The following is a 15,189-nucleotide window of genomic DNA, read 5'->3' as shown; positions in this document are numbered from 1 at the left end:
GGCACAGGGGCTGGGGGTCTCGGAGGTCCACCCTGGGCAAAGGGGCAAGGCAGCCTGGATCCCGAGCTGGGGCCCTGAGCATCCTCCGTCTTTGCGCTCCCCGGCCTCCCCGAGGCGCAGCTTGGAGATGCTGCCGCTGGGCCGGGAGCGGGGCAGGCAGCCCTGCGCCTCCCGCTGGCAGGCCATCCGCAGCAGCTTGGAGCCCTGGGCAGTCCGAGCCCAGGCGCCTGCCCCCAGCTCTCCTTCCGTACATCTTCTCTTTCTCATTTCCTGCTGCGTTCAAAGTGGGGGGGGGGGTCCCAGTTGAAGGCTTTAGGATGGGAGGGGGGGGGATTTGGGGGCTTGCCTAGTTTACATAACAGGAACAACTCTGTCCCCTGCACTAGGGGCAGGGCGGGGGTGGGGTGGAGGTGGTTGGGAGATGGATGCCCACCCACTGACCAATATCCTCTGGGCAGCAAAGACTGCTGAGAGAGAGTCCGCAGGCACACAGTAGGCTTAGAGCAGCTAGGGCCCTTACATTTTCTATCCAGTACGTTTTACAGAGGCGCAAATTGGAGCCCAGAGAGGTGCAGAACGGAACCAGTCCTAGCCAGGTTTTCTGACTCCAAAGTTAGGGTGCTTTGCCCCCCTATGCTCTGCTGCCTCCATACCTGTCCTGGGCACCGCGGGGGTACATCAGCTACTGGCTTATGCCTTTTGTAGATGCCAAAGCCCTTCTTCTTCACAGGCTGCTTCTGGGATCAGGGACATCTGTACCAGGCTGACCAGAGCTTCTCTGCAGATGGACTGCCCTGCCTCAATTGGCAGGAATTGCAAAGCCAGGGGACAGAGACTCTCACCACTGGTGAGTAGGAGAGGGATAAGGAAGGAGGGTCAGTGGGTGAGGGATGAGTGAGTGAGGGGGTGGGCAAGGGGAGGGAATGGGAAGTGAGGGGGCAGATTGGTGGGAAAAGGAGGTGATGGGAGCTGGTGGAGGTCAGGGAAGGGCCTGGAGCAGTTGAATGGGAAGTGGTTAGAGGGATTATTGGGACAGGATGAATTGGGGTGTGTGGGACCTACAGTGTGTGAATGAGGGAGATGAGCAGGTGAGGTGGGTGAGGGAAAGGAGTCAGTAGTGAAGGGATACAGGAGGTGAGGGAGGAGAATCAGTGAGGAGGTGAGGACGTCAGTTCTGAGGTAAGAGAAGAATATGAGAAAATGGAGTGAATGGAGAGTGAAGGGATGAAGGAATTGGGTGAGGAGCTGAAGGTGAGGGAGGAATTGAGAAGGAGGGGAGGGAAGAGAATGAGGAAAGTGGGTGGGTGAGGAGAAGAGAGAAAAGGTGAAGGAGGAGATGAGGGAGAGGGTGGAAGAGGAGGTGAGGGAGGGGGTGAGGAGGTGAAGGAGAAGAGGGAGGAGGTGAAGGAAATGAGGGAGGAGGTGAGGGAGGTGAAGGAGATGAGGGAGGAGGTGAAGGAGGAGGAGGAGGGAGAGGAGATGAAAGAGGGGATGAGGGAGAAGATGAGGGAGGAGGTGAGGGCGGCCCTGGGGGGGGGTGCACAGTTCACAGGGTTGGGGGTCAGTTCAGCACCCCTTCCCCCCTCGGTCATTCCCCAGGGGCGGTCCCAGGCCGGACAACCATCTGGGAGAACCACAGCTACTGCCGGAACCCTGACGCGGACGCAGCCGGGCCCTGGTGCTACGTGAGCGGCTCCTCGGGAGCCCTCGAGAAGCGGCGCTGCCAGCCTGTCCCGTGCGCAGGTACCGCCGCGCCCTGGGGCCGCCTCGGCCCCGCCCCCGCCTCCCGCCATTGGCCACGACGTCTGGCCCCGCCCCTGAGCCCTGCCCTCAGGGACTGCCCCGCCCCCTCATCCTCCCTTTGGCCCTGGCTCTGGTCCCGCCCCTCCTCTGGCTCCGCCTCAGGATCCGCCCCCTCCGCCCCGCCATTGGCCACGGCTGTCTCTGGGCCTCAGCGCTGACAAGCCATTGGCTGACGGGGCCACTCCCCATGAGCTCATCCTCCGCTAGCCTCTGGTAAACAAGTGTGTTCAACAAACCTATGCGGGCCTGGTATGTGGTGAGGAAACTGAGGCGGGGAGGAGCAAGAAAGGTCACGGCTAGGAGGGGACTTGGAGTATGGGATTCCAGATCTAAAGCTAGAGGGGCCCCAGAGGCCCTCGAGACCAAGCACTGTTCTAGATGGGGAAACTGAGGCGCAGAAAGGGAAAAGGACTTGGGTAAAGTGGCAGAGCCAGGACGCGAATCAGTGTTCAGCGACCCCAGATTTTAACACCACCATGCTGCGATCAGAACTGGGAAGGGTCTGAGAGCAGGGAATGTCAGAGCCGCGAGGGAGCTTGGAACAGGGAATGCCAGGGCTGGGAGGGGCCTCAGAACAGGGGATGTCAGAGCTGAGAGGGCCCTAGAACAGGGGATGTCAGAGGTGGGAGGGGCCTCAGAACAGGGGATGTCAGGGCTGGGAGGGCCCTAGAACAGGGGATGTCAGAGGTGGGAGGGGCCTCAGAACAGGGGATGTCAGGGCTGGGAGGGGCCTCAGAACAGGGGATGTCAGAGCTGAGAAGAGCCTGAGAACAGGGGATGTCAGAGCTGGGAGGGCCCTAGAACAGGGCATGTCAAAGGTGGGAGGGGCCTCAGAACAGGGAATGTCAGGGCTGAGAGGAGCCTGAGAACAGGGGATGTCAGGGCTGGGAGGGGCCTTAGGACAGGGGATGTCAGGCTGGTAGTTCACTTTATATAGTTATGCCACTTTACATATGGGGAAACTGAGGCTCAGAGAGGGGCAGAAACTCCCAGAAGTGATGGAGTTTCTTAGCCTACTCCCAGACTGTCCCCTCTGTGACCTTTAAGATGGTCCACCACAGTGGGGAAGAAAGTCTTTGCTCAGATCTGGACCCCCGGCTGGATTTCTGGCTGAAGATGCTCGTGGTCTGGTTCTCACGCTCCCATTAAGTGAGCCCCCTTTCCCCTTTCCCCTTCCCCCTTAGTCAGACAATCTGGTCTTTTTTGGTGGGGCAAGCTCAAAATGAGCACACGCCTTAGACATAGAGGACGATGCCCGAAGTAAATTAGAGGGGCATGGGAAAACTGATTTGTCAGATCTGTGGATAAGGGAAGAGTTTATGACCAGATGAGAGACAGAGGATCATGGAAGCAAAATGGAAAATTTTCATTATGTACAATTACAAAGTTTTTGCACCAACAAAAGCAGAATGAGCTGGTGAAAGAAGCAAGGGCTCTGGGTTTGAGTCCTACCTTGCCCTCTCCCCTCCTGGCTCAAATCCTGCACTAACCCTTACTGAGGTATATGAGGCCCCAGATCTAAGCAGCAAGAGTCCCCAGGGGCCGTCACATGGAGGAGGCTGCATCCGGGAAGGGGGCATCAAGCATGCAAAGTCATGCCAATATCATGGGGTCATCCTTTCACAGGACCTGTGGTTCAACCCACTCATTTTACAGTTGAGAAAACTCAGGTCCAGGGAGGGCACCTCACCCCAGGGGCACGCAGCTAGTAAGTGGCAAAGCCAGGATTTGAATCCTGGTCCTGTAATCTGCACTGCACTACTCATCAAGGCAATGTCAGTCAGAGAATGAGTCAGTAACATTTCCTAAGCACCTGCTATGTGCCAAGCACGGTGCCAAGTGCTGGGGAACCAAAGAAAGGCAAAAACGTGGTATCTGGTAGCCTGTCCAGATCCCAAACATAATGAGGAGCCCCCAGGCAAAATGATGCTTGGGAATGGCTGATTTTAGTTAGCTAGGAAGTGGGGAGAATTAGCAGTAATAATAACAGCTGACATTTATATAGCATGTTAAGATTTGCAAAACACTTTACAGACATAATCCCATTGGATCCCTGGGTGGCAGGTGCTATTATTAGCCCCATTTTATGAATGAGGAAACTGAGGCTTGCCCAGGGTCACATAGCCAATAGGTGTCTAATGGGAAAAGCGTAAGAGATGTGATTTTAAAGCCCAGCTCTAACAGTAGATGCTGGGTAGAGCACGTCTTCTGGAAACCTTTTTCCAAAGTGCATCCTTTTAGACTGGGACAGCTCTGACCAGTGCACTACCCAGGGGCAATTCTTGCATGTGTATACATATGTGTGAATGCATGTGCATGTGTGTGTGCAGACTCTCAAGGTCTAGGAGATGGAGAATACCCATGCAGCCATATCCCTTCTCTCCCTGAGGTTTGATACCCTCTCTGAGGGGGTATCTCCCATTCCCCTCTGTCCCTACCCTTCACCCATCTGCTCTGTTTCCCTCTGTAGGAGGGGTCCCAAGGTACCCCCATCACTTGGGACATTCTCCTGATGCCCAGAATTTTCTCCTCCCTCTCCAGGGACCCCCACTCAGGAAACGTTGCCCCTCACCACTGACGCAGAGGCATCTCAGGAAAGCCCCGGAGCCGATGGGGAAGTCTTCGAGGTCGCAGACTCTCTGCCCCCTAACAGTGAGTCAGCAGCCGTGCAACCAGTGATTGGGGTCAGCCAGAGAGTGAGGATGTCAGAGAAGAAAGACCTTGGGATGATAGGTATGCCCTGGCCCTCTTCCACACTCCCAGAGTTCCCACCTCATCCCTTCCTCAATGAGGATTCCACCAAGAGGCTGCCTGGTGTTAGCCCCATGGAGGCGCTCATGAATGTCGCCTTCTTCCTTGGCAGGCTACGTGCTGGGAATCACCATGACGGTGATCATCATTGCCATTGGCGCTGGCATTGTCCTGGGCTATGTCTACAAGAGGTCAGTGTCTTATTGCCCACAGCTCCCTACATGCATCTCTTTAGACAGGTATGCAGTATTGTACATGGAGTGGCAAATGACTATGGATCAGAGGAGCTGGGTTCAAATCCTGACGCTACTGCTTACTCCCTGTATGGCCTTGGAGGAGTCCCTTCCCCTCTCTGGGCCTCAGTTTCCTCTGTAAAATGAGGGTGTTGGATTAAATTTGGACTAGATGCCTGTGAGGTCTCTTGCTGGAGGATTAAGGGAGATGTCTCTAATACATAGGAAAGGTGTGTGTCTTCATGGCTGCTGGTCTGGGCACTCTGAAGTCTTCCGAGGCAGTGGAGGAGGTGGCCCCACCGGCTGCCTGAGGAGGAATTAACCAGCTCAGGGCAGAGAAGGAGCGGGTTAGAACTCCTGGCCAGTCAGCAGTGGGGTTGGCCACATGAGGGGACACTGAATTTCCAGCCTGGATGAAATAGGGAGATCCAGTTTTAAAGAAAAGTGGGGGGACATAGTGGGAACATTCTGAGGGCAGGGCTATATATTTTTTAAATTTTCTTTATGTCCCAAGTATTTATTTATAGAGAACCTGGCATGCAGTAAATACCTAATAAGTGCTTGTTGACTTTAGGCAAAAAAAAAAAAAAAATTGGCAGACAGAAAAATAGCAGTCCAGCCAGAAGGCCCATCCCAAGGGTGGATGGCTCCTTGCCTGCTTTTGGCATTTGAGGTTTAAATTTCTTCAAGGGTAACCTTCTCTTGGGCAGGGCCGTTTGTGGTTGGGACACATCCTTTCCCCTTCTCCCAGTGTGTCCAGATGAGATCTGCTTAAAATGACCATCAAGGGTAGCCTTGAAAGGGGAGGAGTCAACATAAAGCCAACCCAGGTTGGTTGGACCGGTGTGATGCCTGACAGAGATCCCTGCCTCAGTGAACAGCTCCATGCAGGGGGTCACTGCCCCATCTTCCACAGCAGGGTGCTGGAGGACGACAGTCAGTGTGTAAGGGGAGTAGACAGTAGTCCAGCCTGCACTGGTCTCTGTGACCCTATTTGAAGCGTGATTATTGAGACAGTGCCTGAACTGTACTAGGTACTGTGGGGGATATAGAAAAGAATAAATACCAGACATTTGCCCCATTGTAGCTTTTGCTGCCCTTGGGGGCAGGATCCATAGCCATATTAAGCCCATAGCTTAATAAATGCCTGCTGAGTGCTTGAGTCAAGAAGCCCCCCTCCCCCTCTTGACCTTTCTTCCTCCTGAGGGAGAAGATCTCCAGTGCCCTGGGGAAGGCAGTTGGCACCATCTCTGGGCTCAGCACCTGCCTCCATTTTGTGCCTGCCACACCTTCATCCCGAGAAAGCTCTTTGTGTAGCCTTTCAGAGCTGTAGGACAGGAAATGAATTAAGAGTTCAGACACAAGCTCCTCCTGGGGCCGATTTTAACCCTTTTAAGGAGAGGGAGGCCGGGCTGCCCAGACCACAGAAGCCCCAAGCTACAAGACCATCCACCCTCTGCACATCTGGGGTCTGAAGGGCTGTCAGTGGAAGAGGGATTGGGCTGGTTTTGCTGGGCCCCAGAGGGCAGGAGGGGAGGCATCTTGAGGATGAGGAAGAGAGCTGTCCAAAAGTGGACCAGCTGTCATGGGAAGCTGGGGGCTCCCCCACTTTAGGGGCTTTCAGGCAGGAGCAGGAAGACCACTTGGGGAGGATTCCTCTTTAGGGACCCGTCTCCAGCCCCAAGTGCGTAAAATGTGCTTTTTGTTCAACGGGAGTGAAGGGTCACTGGATACCAGAAACAATGATCAATCATTGTTCTGGTTACTTTGTCCAAGTAACTGAACCCACTGGTTTGTTCCACTAGGTTTTCAGTCTTCCTGACTGGCTGTGTTCATTTGGGGTCGATGTTTTAGAGTGGCAAGGCCATCTGGTCCAACTGCCTCATTTTACAGAGGAGGACACTGAGGCTCAGGGAGCGATCACCCCGACCCCCTGGGCTCCATTTGTCTAGCGTCGCTGACTTTTCTGTGAGTGACCCACTGTTTGGAAGAAGCCGAGGTTAACTTAGTGAGGTTCTTCTGTACCCTCTTCGGCCCAGGAAGAGGAAGCGAGGTTTGAGACCAGCAGGTTGGCTCCCTGCCCTGTTTGCTGCCTGGCTCCTGTTTTTGGCCCTTTAGCAAGGCAGGAATCAGGTTACTGCGGATCTGTGGGATGGAGCCTTCCATTAACTGGGAGGGTGCGGGTAGGTGGAGGGAGCGTTCCCCTTGAGGACTGTGATCCTGGAACAGGGTGGCAGGTGGGGGTGAAGATTGGAGCCTCCCCTTGCCCCTTTGTCCAGGATGGGCAGGGGGCAGTGTGACTGGAAAGGGCTGTGGGTTTCAGCAGGTTGGTCCGAGAGTGTCAATGCCTCTCCCATCCCGCAGCAGTCACCCCGGCTGGCCGGGCAGAGCTCCAGTATAGCTCTTGTTCGCTGATAAGAGGCAAGGAAAAAGTGTAAGCTTACATGCTCCACCCCCTGAGGAAAGGAGGGGAGAGTCAGTGAATACAATATTTGTTTCTCCTTGGCCATGACAAGGGACTTTTGTTGCCCCCTGAGCCAAGCTATGAAAAAGGAGGTCAGAGAAGCCGGACAGGAGAAGCCGGGGGTTATTTCTCTCATTAGGAGCTGGGGCAAGTTGCTGCCTCGGTTTCACCACGTGAAACGGAATTGGCCGTGCTGGGAAGCCTCTGAATGGAGGGGCCCACCTGGACCAGTTGCCTTAAGTGAGGGAGGCAGCCTGGTGTAGGGAAGAAGGAAACTAGATGGAGACAGGAGATTCCGGGGTGAATCTCGCCTCTTCCTTTTAGCTGGTGGGCGACCCCAGGCAAATCACTCCCCCTTCTCTAGGCCTCAGTTTCTATTTCTGGACTGTGAAGAGGTCAGACGTGATGATTCCTTGGGCCCTCTTAAGTCCTGTGATTGAAAAAATGAAGCGTAGGTCCTCATGGTAGAGCTTCATGTAGGCGAGACTGACTGTGCCTTCATTTCCTGCGGTTTAAAATGCTTCTAACCAAGTCTCCAAAGCCAGCCCCCCACTTCCTGCCATTGTAGCCAAGACCACAGAATCCTAAGTCTGGAAGGGAACCTAGAGGCCCTCTGAGTCCAGTCCCCTCCTTCTACAGAAGGGGAAACCCAGGCCCAGAGAGCTGAAAAGACTTGCCCAAGGTCACACAACCAGTAATGGTTGGCACGGGATCCAAACCTCGGTCCTTGGAGCCCCAGTCCAGAGCGCTAGCCCGCTGGCTGCCTCTGCTCTTGGGAGGGGTCGCCGTGGCTCCAGAGCTCGGCTTACCTTTGCATGCTTAGGAACCCAGTTTTAATGGTCAGCTCCACAGGGGGTTGTCAGACTCGGGGGAGCTAATCCATAAAAGCCAGATGTATACGAGTCTGGGCAGTTACTGATGTTAGTAAAGAAACGTACAATGCAACAGTAAAGAAGGTGGGCTAGTCCCATGGCAAGAAGGAAGGAGGGAGAAGGCGTGGAAAACCTTCCAGCCCTCGCCAGTGGGTGGACAAATTTACAGGAGGCCACGGGCTAAGGATGTAGCAGGGAGAAGGGTCCAGATCTGCGAGGTCACAGATCCTTAGGGAGTGATCGGAGTAGGTTAGACACTGATCTGCCACGAGGATGGGCTGGATGGGGCCAGAACATTCTCTTCCTGGGAGATCAGCCTGCTTGGCAAACCAAGCTAAAATGGGGGGGGGGGGTTAGAACCAGAAGGAACCACAGTGATCCCTTAGTCATGAGGATCCTGGCTCTGGGTCTGTAAGGGCCCTCAGAGGCCATGTTGTCCAACCCCTCATTTTACACATGAGGAAACTGAGGCACAGGGAGACTGAGTGACTTGCCCAGCATCACACACAGGTTGTAAGCTTCAGAGACAAGATTTGACCCTTCCTCCTTTTCTATTCTAGTCAGCCAACATTTATTAAGCACCTACTATATGCCAAACACTGTGTTGAGTGCTGAGGATACAAAGAAAGGCAAAAACAGAGTCCCTGCCCTCAAGGAGCTCACAGTCTAATGAGGGAGCTGACATGTAAAATAATTCAGTACCTATGAGATACATACACAGAGATGATGAAGGAAATATGAAAGGGAAGGCAATGGCTGCTAGAACTGTGAAAGGCCTTTTGCAGAAGGCAGACTTAGATTCGAGTATTGAAGGGAGCCGTGGAAAAGAAGGGCAGAGGATCCAAAACATGGGTGGGTGGGTGGGGGGAGATACAGCCAGGACAGAGGCACAGAGATGGGAGAAGGAAATGTGCAACATGTGGATGGGAGCAAAGTGTAGTAAAGCTGGCAGGGGAGGGAGGGGCTGGGTTAAATGCCAGAGGACTTTGATGTTGGAGGTAGTAGGGAGCTGACAGAACTCACTGAGCTTTGTGTGTGTGTGAGAGAGAGAGAGAGAGGGAGAGAGAGAGAGGGAGGGAGGGAGAGATGGTCAGACCTATACTTTAGGAAAAATCACCTTGGCAACTGAGACAAGTGAGAAGAGAGGGGGCAGGGAGAGAAACCAATTGCGATAGATGATAGATGATTTCGAAATTGATATCTCCAACCTTGAGCTGGTGCTGAGTTATAGTCATCTCCAAAGAACTCTTGGCCATTTTGAATTGGACATCCCATAGGCATCTCAGACTCACCATCTTTCTCCTATTCCAAACATCTCTGTGATTGTCCAGGGTACCACGGTCCCCCTAAGAGAAGGTGATCGCACTAGTCTATAGAGTCATTGAGGGCGTGAGTGAGCACTGTGGCTATGCAGTGAAGAGAAGGGAATGTAAATGAAATATTGGGAAGGTAGAAACCATAATACTATGTAGGGTGGGTGAAAGTGAGGGATTGAAGAGGAAAGACACTGAGGTTGCAAGGTGGGTGATTGGGGGAAGGTCAGTAGATAGGGAGAGACTGATAAGAGAGTTGGGATGATGGAGAGGACTGGAGAAGTCAGAAGGGGCTAGCTAGGGTCAAGGGCCATGGAGAGTGGTCTGCCTTGGCAAGCAGAAGGACCCTCTGTCTGAGACCAGAATGGAGAGAATAGAGTGGTGGAGATATCTGAATGATATGAGATGAAGCAAGAAATCTAGCTGATAGGGAGCTAGGAGGGAAAGCCACTATGTTGAAGGACAGTTGGGAAGATCCTGAGAGACTGTTGAGCTGAATCTAATAGGATGGAATTGAATAGGGATCAATGTAGTCTTTGAATCTGAGTATATTCCAAGAAGTCGGTTTCCCAAGCACCAGACCAGAGAAAGCTGGGATTGCTAGTGGACTGGAAACTCAGAACGAGCCCACTGTTTATGGCAGCCATGAAAATTTACATCCCACAAGGCTAATGTCCAGGACCAGAAATCTTGGGGCCTGCCCTGGCTGGATGGCACTTGGAGAACTGCATTTAGTTCTGGCTGGCGCACTTTAAGGACACGGATGAACTGGAGAATCCAGGGGAAAGCAAACAGGACATTGAGGAGGTCTAGGGATTATGGCTTATTAGTAGTTGAAGAATGGGGGGTCAAGTGGGCTATTTCCTGGGAGAGATAAAAAAATGGGTTCTGCTTGGACCCAGAAGGAAGACCAGTAATGTTTGGATGCTGCAGTGAGGCACAGTGGAGCTTGATAGAAGGAAAATTCCCAAGAATCTGAGCTCTCCAGAGGGGGAATGGCCGCCTCAAGAGATGGTGGGTTTGAGCAAGGTCTGGAAAGGATATGGAACATGCTGTAGAATGTCAGACTTCCTTTTGTCCCTCCTTCTTTTCTTCTTTATATAAAGGATGGCTTCCCTTCCAGGCTGGGTCTTAAGGTTTGCTGTCCGTTTTGAGAGAGCGAGGTTTTCTTTACTGTCACTCCTTGCAGTCTAGGAAGAGGTATGGGGAGAGACCGTGGGATGTAGAGGTGACTCAGTGAACCGTGCTTTGAGCTCAAGGATGGGGACTGACCACAAGGCCGCCATGTCTAGTTCTGTTTGGTGAGCTGATTGGATCGTCAGCCCCCATGACACTTGAGATAAGACGTGAAAGAAGGAATCCAGGCAGGAACCATGACTTGATGGTGTGTTTCATTTTCATTCTTTCCATCAGGGGGAAGGACTTCAAAGAGCATCGTGAACAGAAAACCTATGAGCGGGAGATGCAGCGTATCACCTTGCCCTTGTCTGCCTTTACAAACCCTGCGTGTGAGATCGTGGATGAGAAAACCATTGTGATTCACACCCACCGGACTCCTGGGGAGGACACAAAGGATGGCAGTGCCCCCCTCATGGGCCAGGCTGGCACGCCTGGCGCCTGAGCTGGTGGCCAGTGGGTAGGAATCTACACTGACACTGACCTTCCCAAGTAGGGAATGGCCCTCGTCTTCTGTCACAGTGTTTTTTGGGTGAATTCCAGAGACAAAGGACTAGGGGGAGCCCCGCTTCTCTGGTAGGGCCATCCCTTGGGGCGGGACTTTGCCCACGGAGATGACTGTAGCAACAGCTGTAGGGGTGCTGTCTGCAGGGACTTCCCACAGAACTCAAATGGGGGACAGGGTGGCCTTTGTCCTAGCCCCACTTACTCCCTTTGTGCTCTAGAATTCCACATGGCCTTGGCTTCCTCCCTGTCCTTGCCTGGAGAGGTGTGAATGGCACATACAGACTGTTACCTTGTATTTCAGGAAAAACGAGAGCTTCATTTGCATCAGGGTCAGTTGGTGAGTTGGGGCCTCTCAGCTGTGTTTGTGGTCCCTCAAGGCTGAGTGCTAGAAACGGAGGGGGGGCCAGGTCTGTTTCAGGGTAACTGCAGCCCAGGGCCAATACTCTTCCGAGCCCAAATGAAAAGGAAGAGAAGAAATGTACTGAACGTTCCATGTAGACTGAGGCCTGAGCCAGGTACCTTAGGCCAACACAGGTAGTCAGAGCTAGAAGCTCTGGACTGAGAGATGGCAGGAAACAATGACAATATTTTAGGATTCACAATTGTCCAAGGAACCAGAAATGTTGTCCGTAATTCCATTGCTGGATCCTTTAAATGTCCCCAGGAGGACAAGCAGATGGGGGCTTACACAGCAGGGTTCTTTGGGGCTCGCCAAACTGTGCCCCTCCCCAGCCTCTGAAAGTCCCTGACTGCACAGGACGGTGGCAGAGGCAGGCTCGCTCCCACAGGGTCAGGGTCTCCAATCCCTCCTCCAAGTCTTTCACTGCTCCTCATAAGGCCTTAGGAGGAAGGGAGGGACTTCACCAAACCCGCACCTTCTCCCCACCCCCAAAATCCAAGTGGCTCGGTGTGTGAGTACGTGTGTGAGTACGTGTGTGTGTGTGTGTGTGTGTGTGTGTGTGTGTGAATGCACCAGCCCTGGAGTGGTGGGCAGCTCCCGTGGAAGAGCTGACCTTGCCATCCACCTGCCTGGCTTGCATGTGCGCTGCACACCACAGACACCGCTGGGTTAGTGGTTCTGACTTTTTTTTTAACCATTTCTGTGTGTTTTATATACCTCATTCTAACACCCGCACACTGTAGGCAGGAAGCCACTCTGGTTTCAACTTGGTAAAAACACATTAAACAGGACAAAACTCACTTGTAGCACTGTCGGCCTTTGGGTAGAACACGCCACCCTGGTGAGCTCATCCTTGAGAGGCGGCTCTCTGGTGACCTCAGAAGCACCTGCCTGACCTCAGGCTGTGGCCCAGAGTTGGAGTGTACCCCTAAGCAGTGCTGTGGAGGAGCAGGCTGGTGCCGGAGCTCTGCTCACGGATTGGAGGTCTGCTCACAAGGAACACTGAGGGTGTTGTCATAGGGGAGGGGCACGAACAGTGTAGGAATCTGGTTCTGCTCAATGCTATGGGACTCCTGGGGAGGACACAAAGGACAGCTCATCGCTATGTGACCTTGGGCCCGTCCAGCTCCACCGAGTGATCACCCAGGACCCAGGGAGGGAGAGGCAGTGGCACAACTTCCAAGGATGGAGGGTCTGGGTCCCCAGGGGGGCTAGAGAAGGGCATTCTTCCCATGGAAGCAAAGGTTCTACCTCCCCTTCCCCTGAGGCCTGGGGTCCAGGGCAATGGCCTTTCCAAGGATCAGGCCCTGAATTCCGAGCTGAACCTGGCTCCCTGCGTGGGAGAAAGGGGGAGGGGTCCTTCCCTAGACTGAGAGCCTCGGGACCTGTCATTCTTCCCAGGAAACCATGCAGCGTGGAGGCCAGGGCAGAACGGAGGGAACAGGCACCTGCCGAGTGCCCGCTGAGTGCTGGGCACTGTGCTGAGTGCTTTACAAATGCCGTCTTGTTTGATCTTCACAACGACCCTGGCATTGAGTGAAATACATGAACGTACTTTATATGTAACTTAGGTTCCAAACAAGGCTGAGCCCATCCAAGACCGAGAATGGCTGTAGAGTAATGGAGAAAAGGCTTCCTTCTAGGTGGGGCTGCATGAGAGGGTGTTCATTTCATTCTATGACTGAGTGGCCACCATAGAATGTCAAAATTGGAAGGGGCCCCAGAACAGGGGATGTCAGGACCGGGGAGGGGCCCCAGAACAGGAAATGTCAGACTTAGTCTTTGCAGATCATATAACCCAAACTCGTCCTCACTTTATAAATGAGGGAAAGCCTGGTTCAAGGCCACATTCTGGTGGGTAGCAAGTGGCAGATGGATCTTTGTGGTCACCAGGGCCATCTCCAAGACTGTTTCTTGGTCCCTAATTGCCCAACCAAAGCATTTTCCAACAAGGAAAGTATACCCATGTCTTTCTGATCCACAGCCCAAATAATTTTAATATTGGTTCCATCAGCTCCATTTACTGCTTCATTTACTGAAGTCGACCCAACTGCCTGACTTGGCCCTCCTCTTTTCACACTTGCCGTGAAGAATACTAGCTCTTGCCCTCCTGGGGGAAGGAGACAGTTCAGACCACTTTCCTCTCCTACCTGACTGACTTTCCTGGGCCCCTCCTCACTGTCAGGCCCACCACATCCTACCACCAAGGAGTCCCTAGTGGGCTACAGCCAATCTACACAGCTCATTAGAAAAGTAAACTTTAGTCAAGAGATGATAACCAGTTCCACAGTTCAGCAGGCTGATAATCACTATTTCACATATTTCTGTCAACTGAGCTAACACAAGAATATTAACAGCATCCCCTTTCCCCATATCTCAGTAACCCCAGCACTGATTCCCTGACTGCTAAATATGGTGTCTGCCTGGAGGTACGTTAGAGAAAGCAAATCCAGCTGTGACGCTGCTCCTTCCAATTCATTTTTGGGAAAACCAGTCTCGGTCAGCATTCACCATTGTGAGCTAGGGTGTGCCCTCTAGGCTGGCCAGGGAAAGAGCACTGAGTTTGAGAGGGTGAGTGGGCCTTGCTTAGGGGGCTCATTTTCCTCACTAAGTTTCAGGTGGGCCCAGATCATGTCTCCTTCCCTCAGCAGAGAAACTTCTAGGTGCACCCCCTCAACAACCCAGAGGACTGAAGAATGTCAACAGCACCCACCATGCCCAGTAACAGGAATGTCCACCCCGGCATCAGACTCGGGTCTCTCCCAGTCTGGGAGAGGCCGTATCTGCTAGCAGCTGGCACTGACCCTTGCTACCATCATAGAAGACTTTCTAAGTCTTCTACTGCAGGCCTGCCTTGGGGGAAGCAACCATGAATGAAGTCTGCAGGGAGAGGCCTGAGACTCTGCCCCCCCCGCCCCCGAGTCAATGGAGGCACTGGAGACCCTCAGGTCCTGCAGGAAGACTTGCACACAGGGCGGTAAAGTAACAGATGAGCCCTAGAGAGGAGGGGCAGACAGGGAGATGCAGAGCTAGCCACGTCTTGCTCCCAAACATCCACCACGGCAGAGACCCAATTAAGGCATCCGCGTGTGAGGGGGCCCCAAGGAAGCAGCAGGTTCAGCCCCTCGAGGAGGCAGCAGGCTTCTGGGTGCCAGGAGCAGAGGCATTTCTTCACAGCTTGCAGTCGAGGTTTGAGTTTGGAGATGGTGAAGGGGCACCCCGCGTGCCCCAGAGATCTATCTCCTGAGCAGTAGTGTTGGGCACGTTTTCCTCCTGAGGAGGTAGCAGAAAATGGCTTCTTCCACTCTCAGAGGGAGCCACAGATCCACAGGAAACCTCAACTTGGCCAAAGTGGGGCTGGGTCACTGCCCCATAAATGGGCAGTGTTGTGCCTTGTAATGCCCTGGAGGTGGCTGGGGCACCATGTTTCTCTCGCCACACAGCTGGTGGCCTGGGGGAGCTTAGGAAAGGGAGTCTCGGCTCAGCCCGTACTGCTCACTCACATCGTGGTCCAGCTCCTCCAGTTCTGAGGGCAGGGGGATCCCCAGCTCTCCCAGGTAGAGGGAAAGTGCTTCAAAGGAATCTTCCAGTTTTGAGAATGGGGGTCTGGAAAAGAAAACAAGCAGCACCTCAGAGCCAGGGATCCTCCATGGTCGCCACAGAAGGCCTA

At 53.5% G+C, this 15,189-nt stretch overlaps 2 protein-coding genes across 3 annotated transcripts in view; one reads left to right on the top strand and one right to left on the bottom strand.

Moving 5' to 3' along the window:
• Positions 1-705: 705 nt before the first annotated feature.
• PIK3IP1 (phosphoinositide-3-kinase interacting protein 1) lies at positions 706-12,319 on the top strand. Its single transcript, XM_027863186.1, has 5 exons — positions 706-847; positions 1,600-1,743; positions 4,345-4,536; positions 4,667-4,745; positions 10,850-12,319. Exons 1-5 carry the CDS (start codon positions 706-708, stop codon positions 11,055-11,057), a joined length of 765 nt encoding a protein of 254 aa, XP_027718987.1. The 3' UTR covers positions 11,058-12,319.
• Positions 12,320-13,051: 732 nt separating this feature from the next.
• LIMK2 (LIM domain kinase 2) overlaps positions 13,052-15,189 on the bottom strand; it is a 67,028-nt gene continuing 64,890 nt past the window's right edge. For both annotated transcript variants that reach the window (XM_027863814.1, XM_027863819.1), the window contains one exon: positions 13,052-15,125. In XM_027863814.1, coding sequence (XP_027719615.1) covers positions 14,981-15,125 — 145 coding nt within the window. In that variant the 3' untranslated portion in view covers positions 13,052-14,980. The remainder of the gene's footprint in view (positions 15,126-15,189) is intronic.

The sequence above is a fragment of the Vombatus ursinus genome, unplaced genomic scaffold, assembly GCF_900497805.2.
Source record: "Vombatus ursinus unplaced genomic scaffold, bare-nosed wombat genome assembly UNPS02001287.1, whole genome shotgun sequence".
NCBI classification, from domain to species: domain Eukaryota; kingdom Metazoa; phylum Chordata; class Mammalia; order Diprotodontia; family Vombatidae; genus Vombatus; species Vombatus ursinus.
This window is presented reverse-complemented; position numbering and strand designations above follow the sequence as displayed.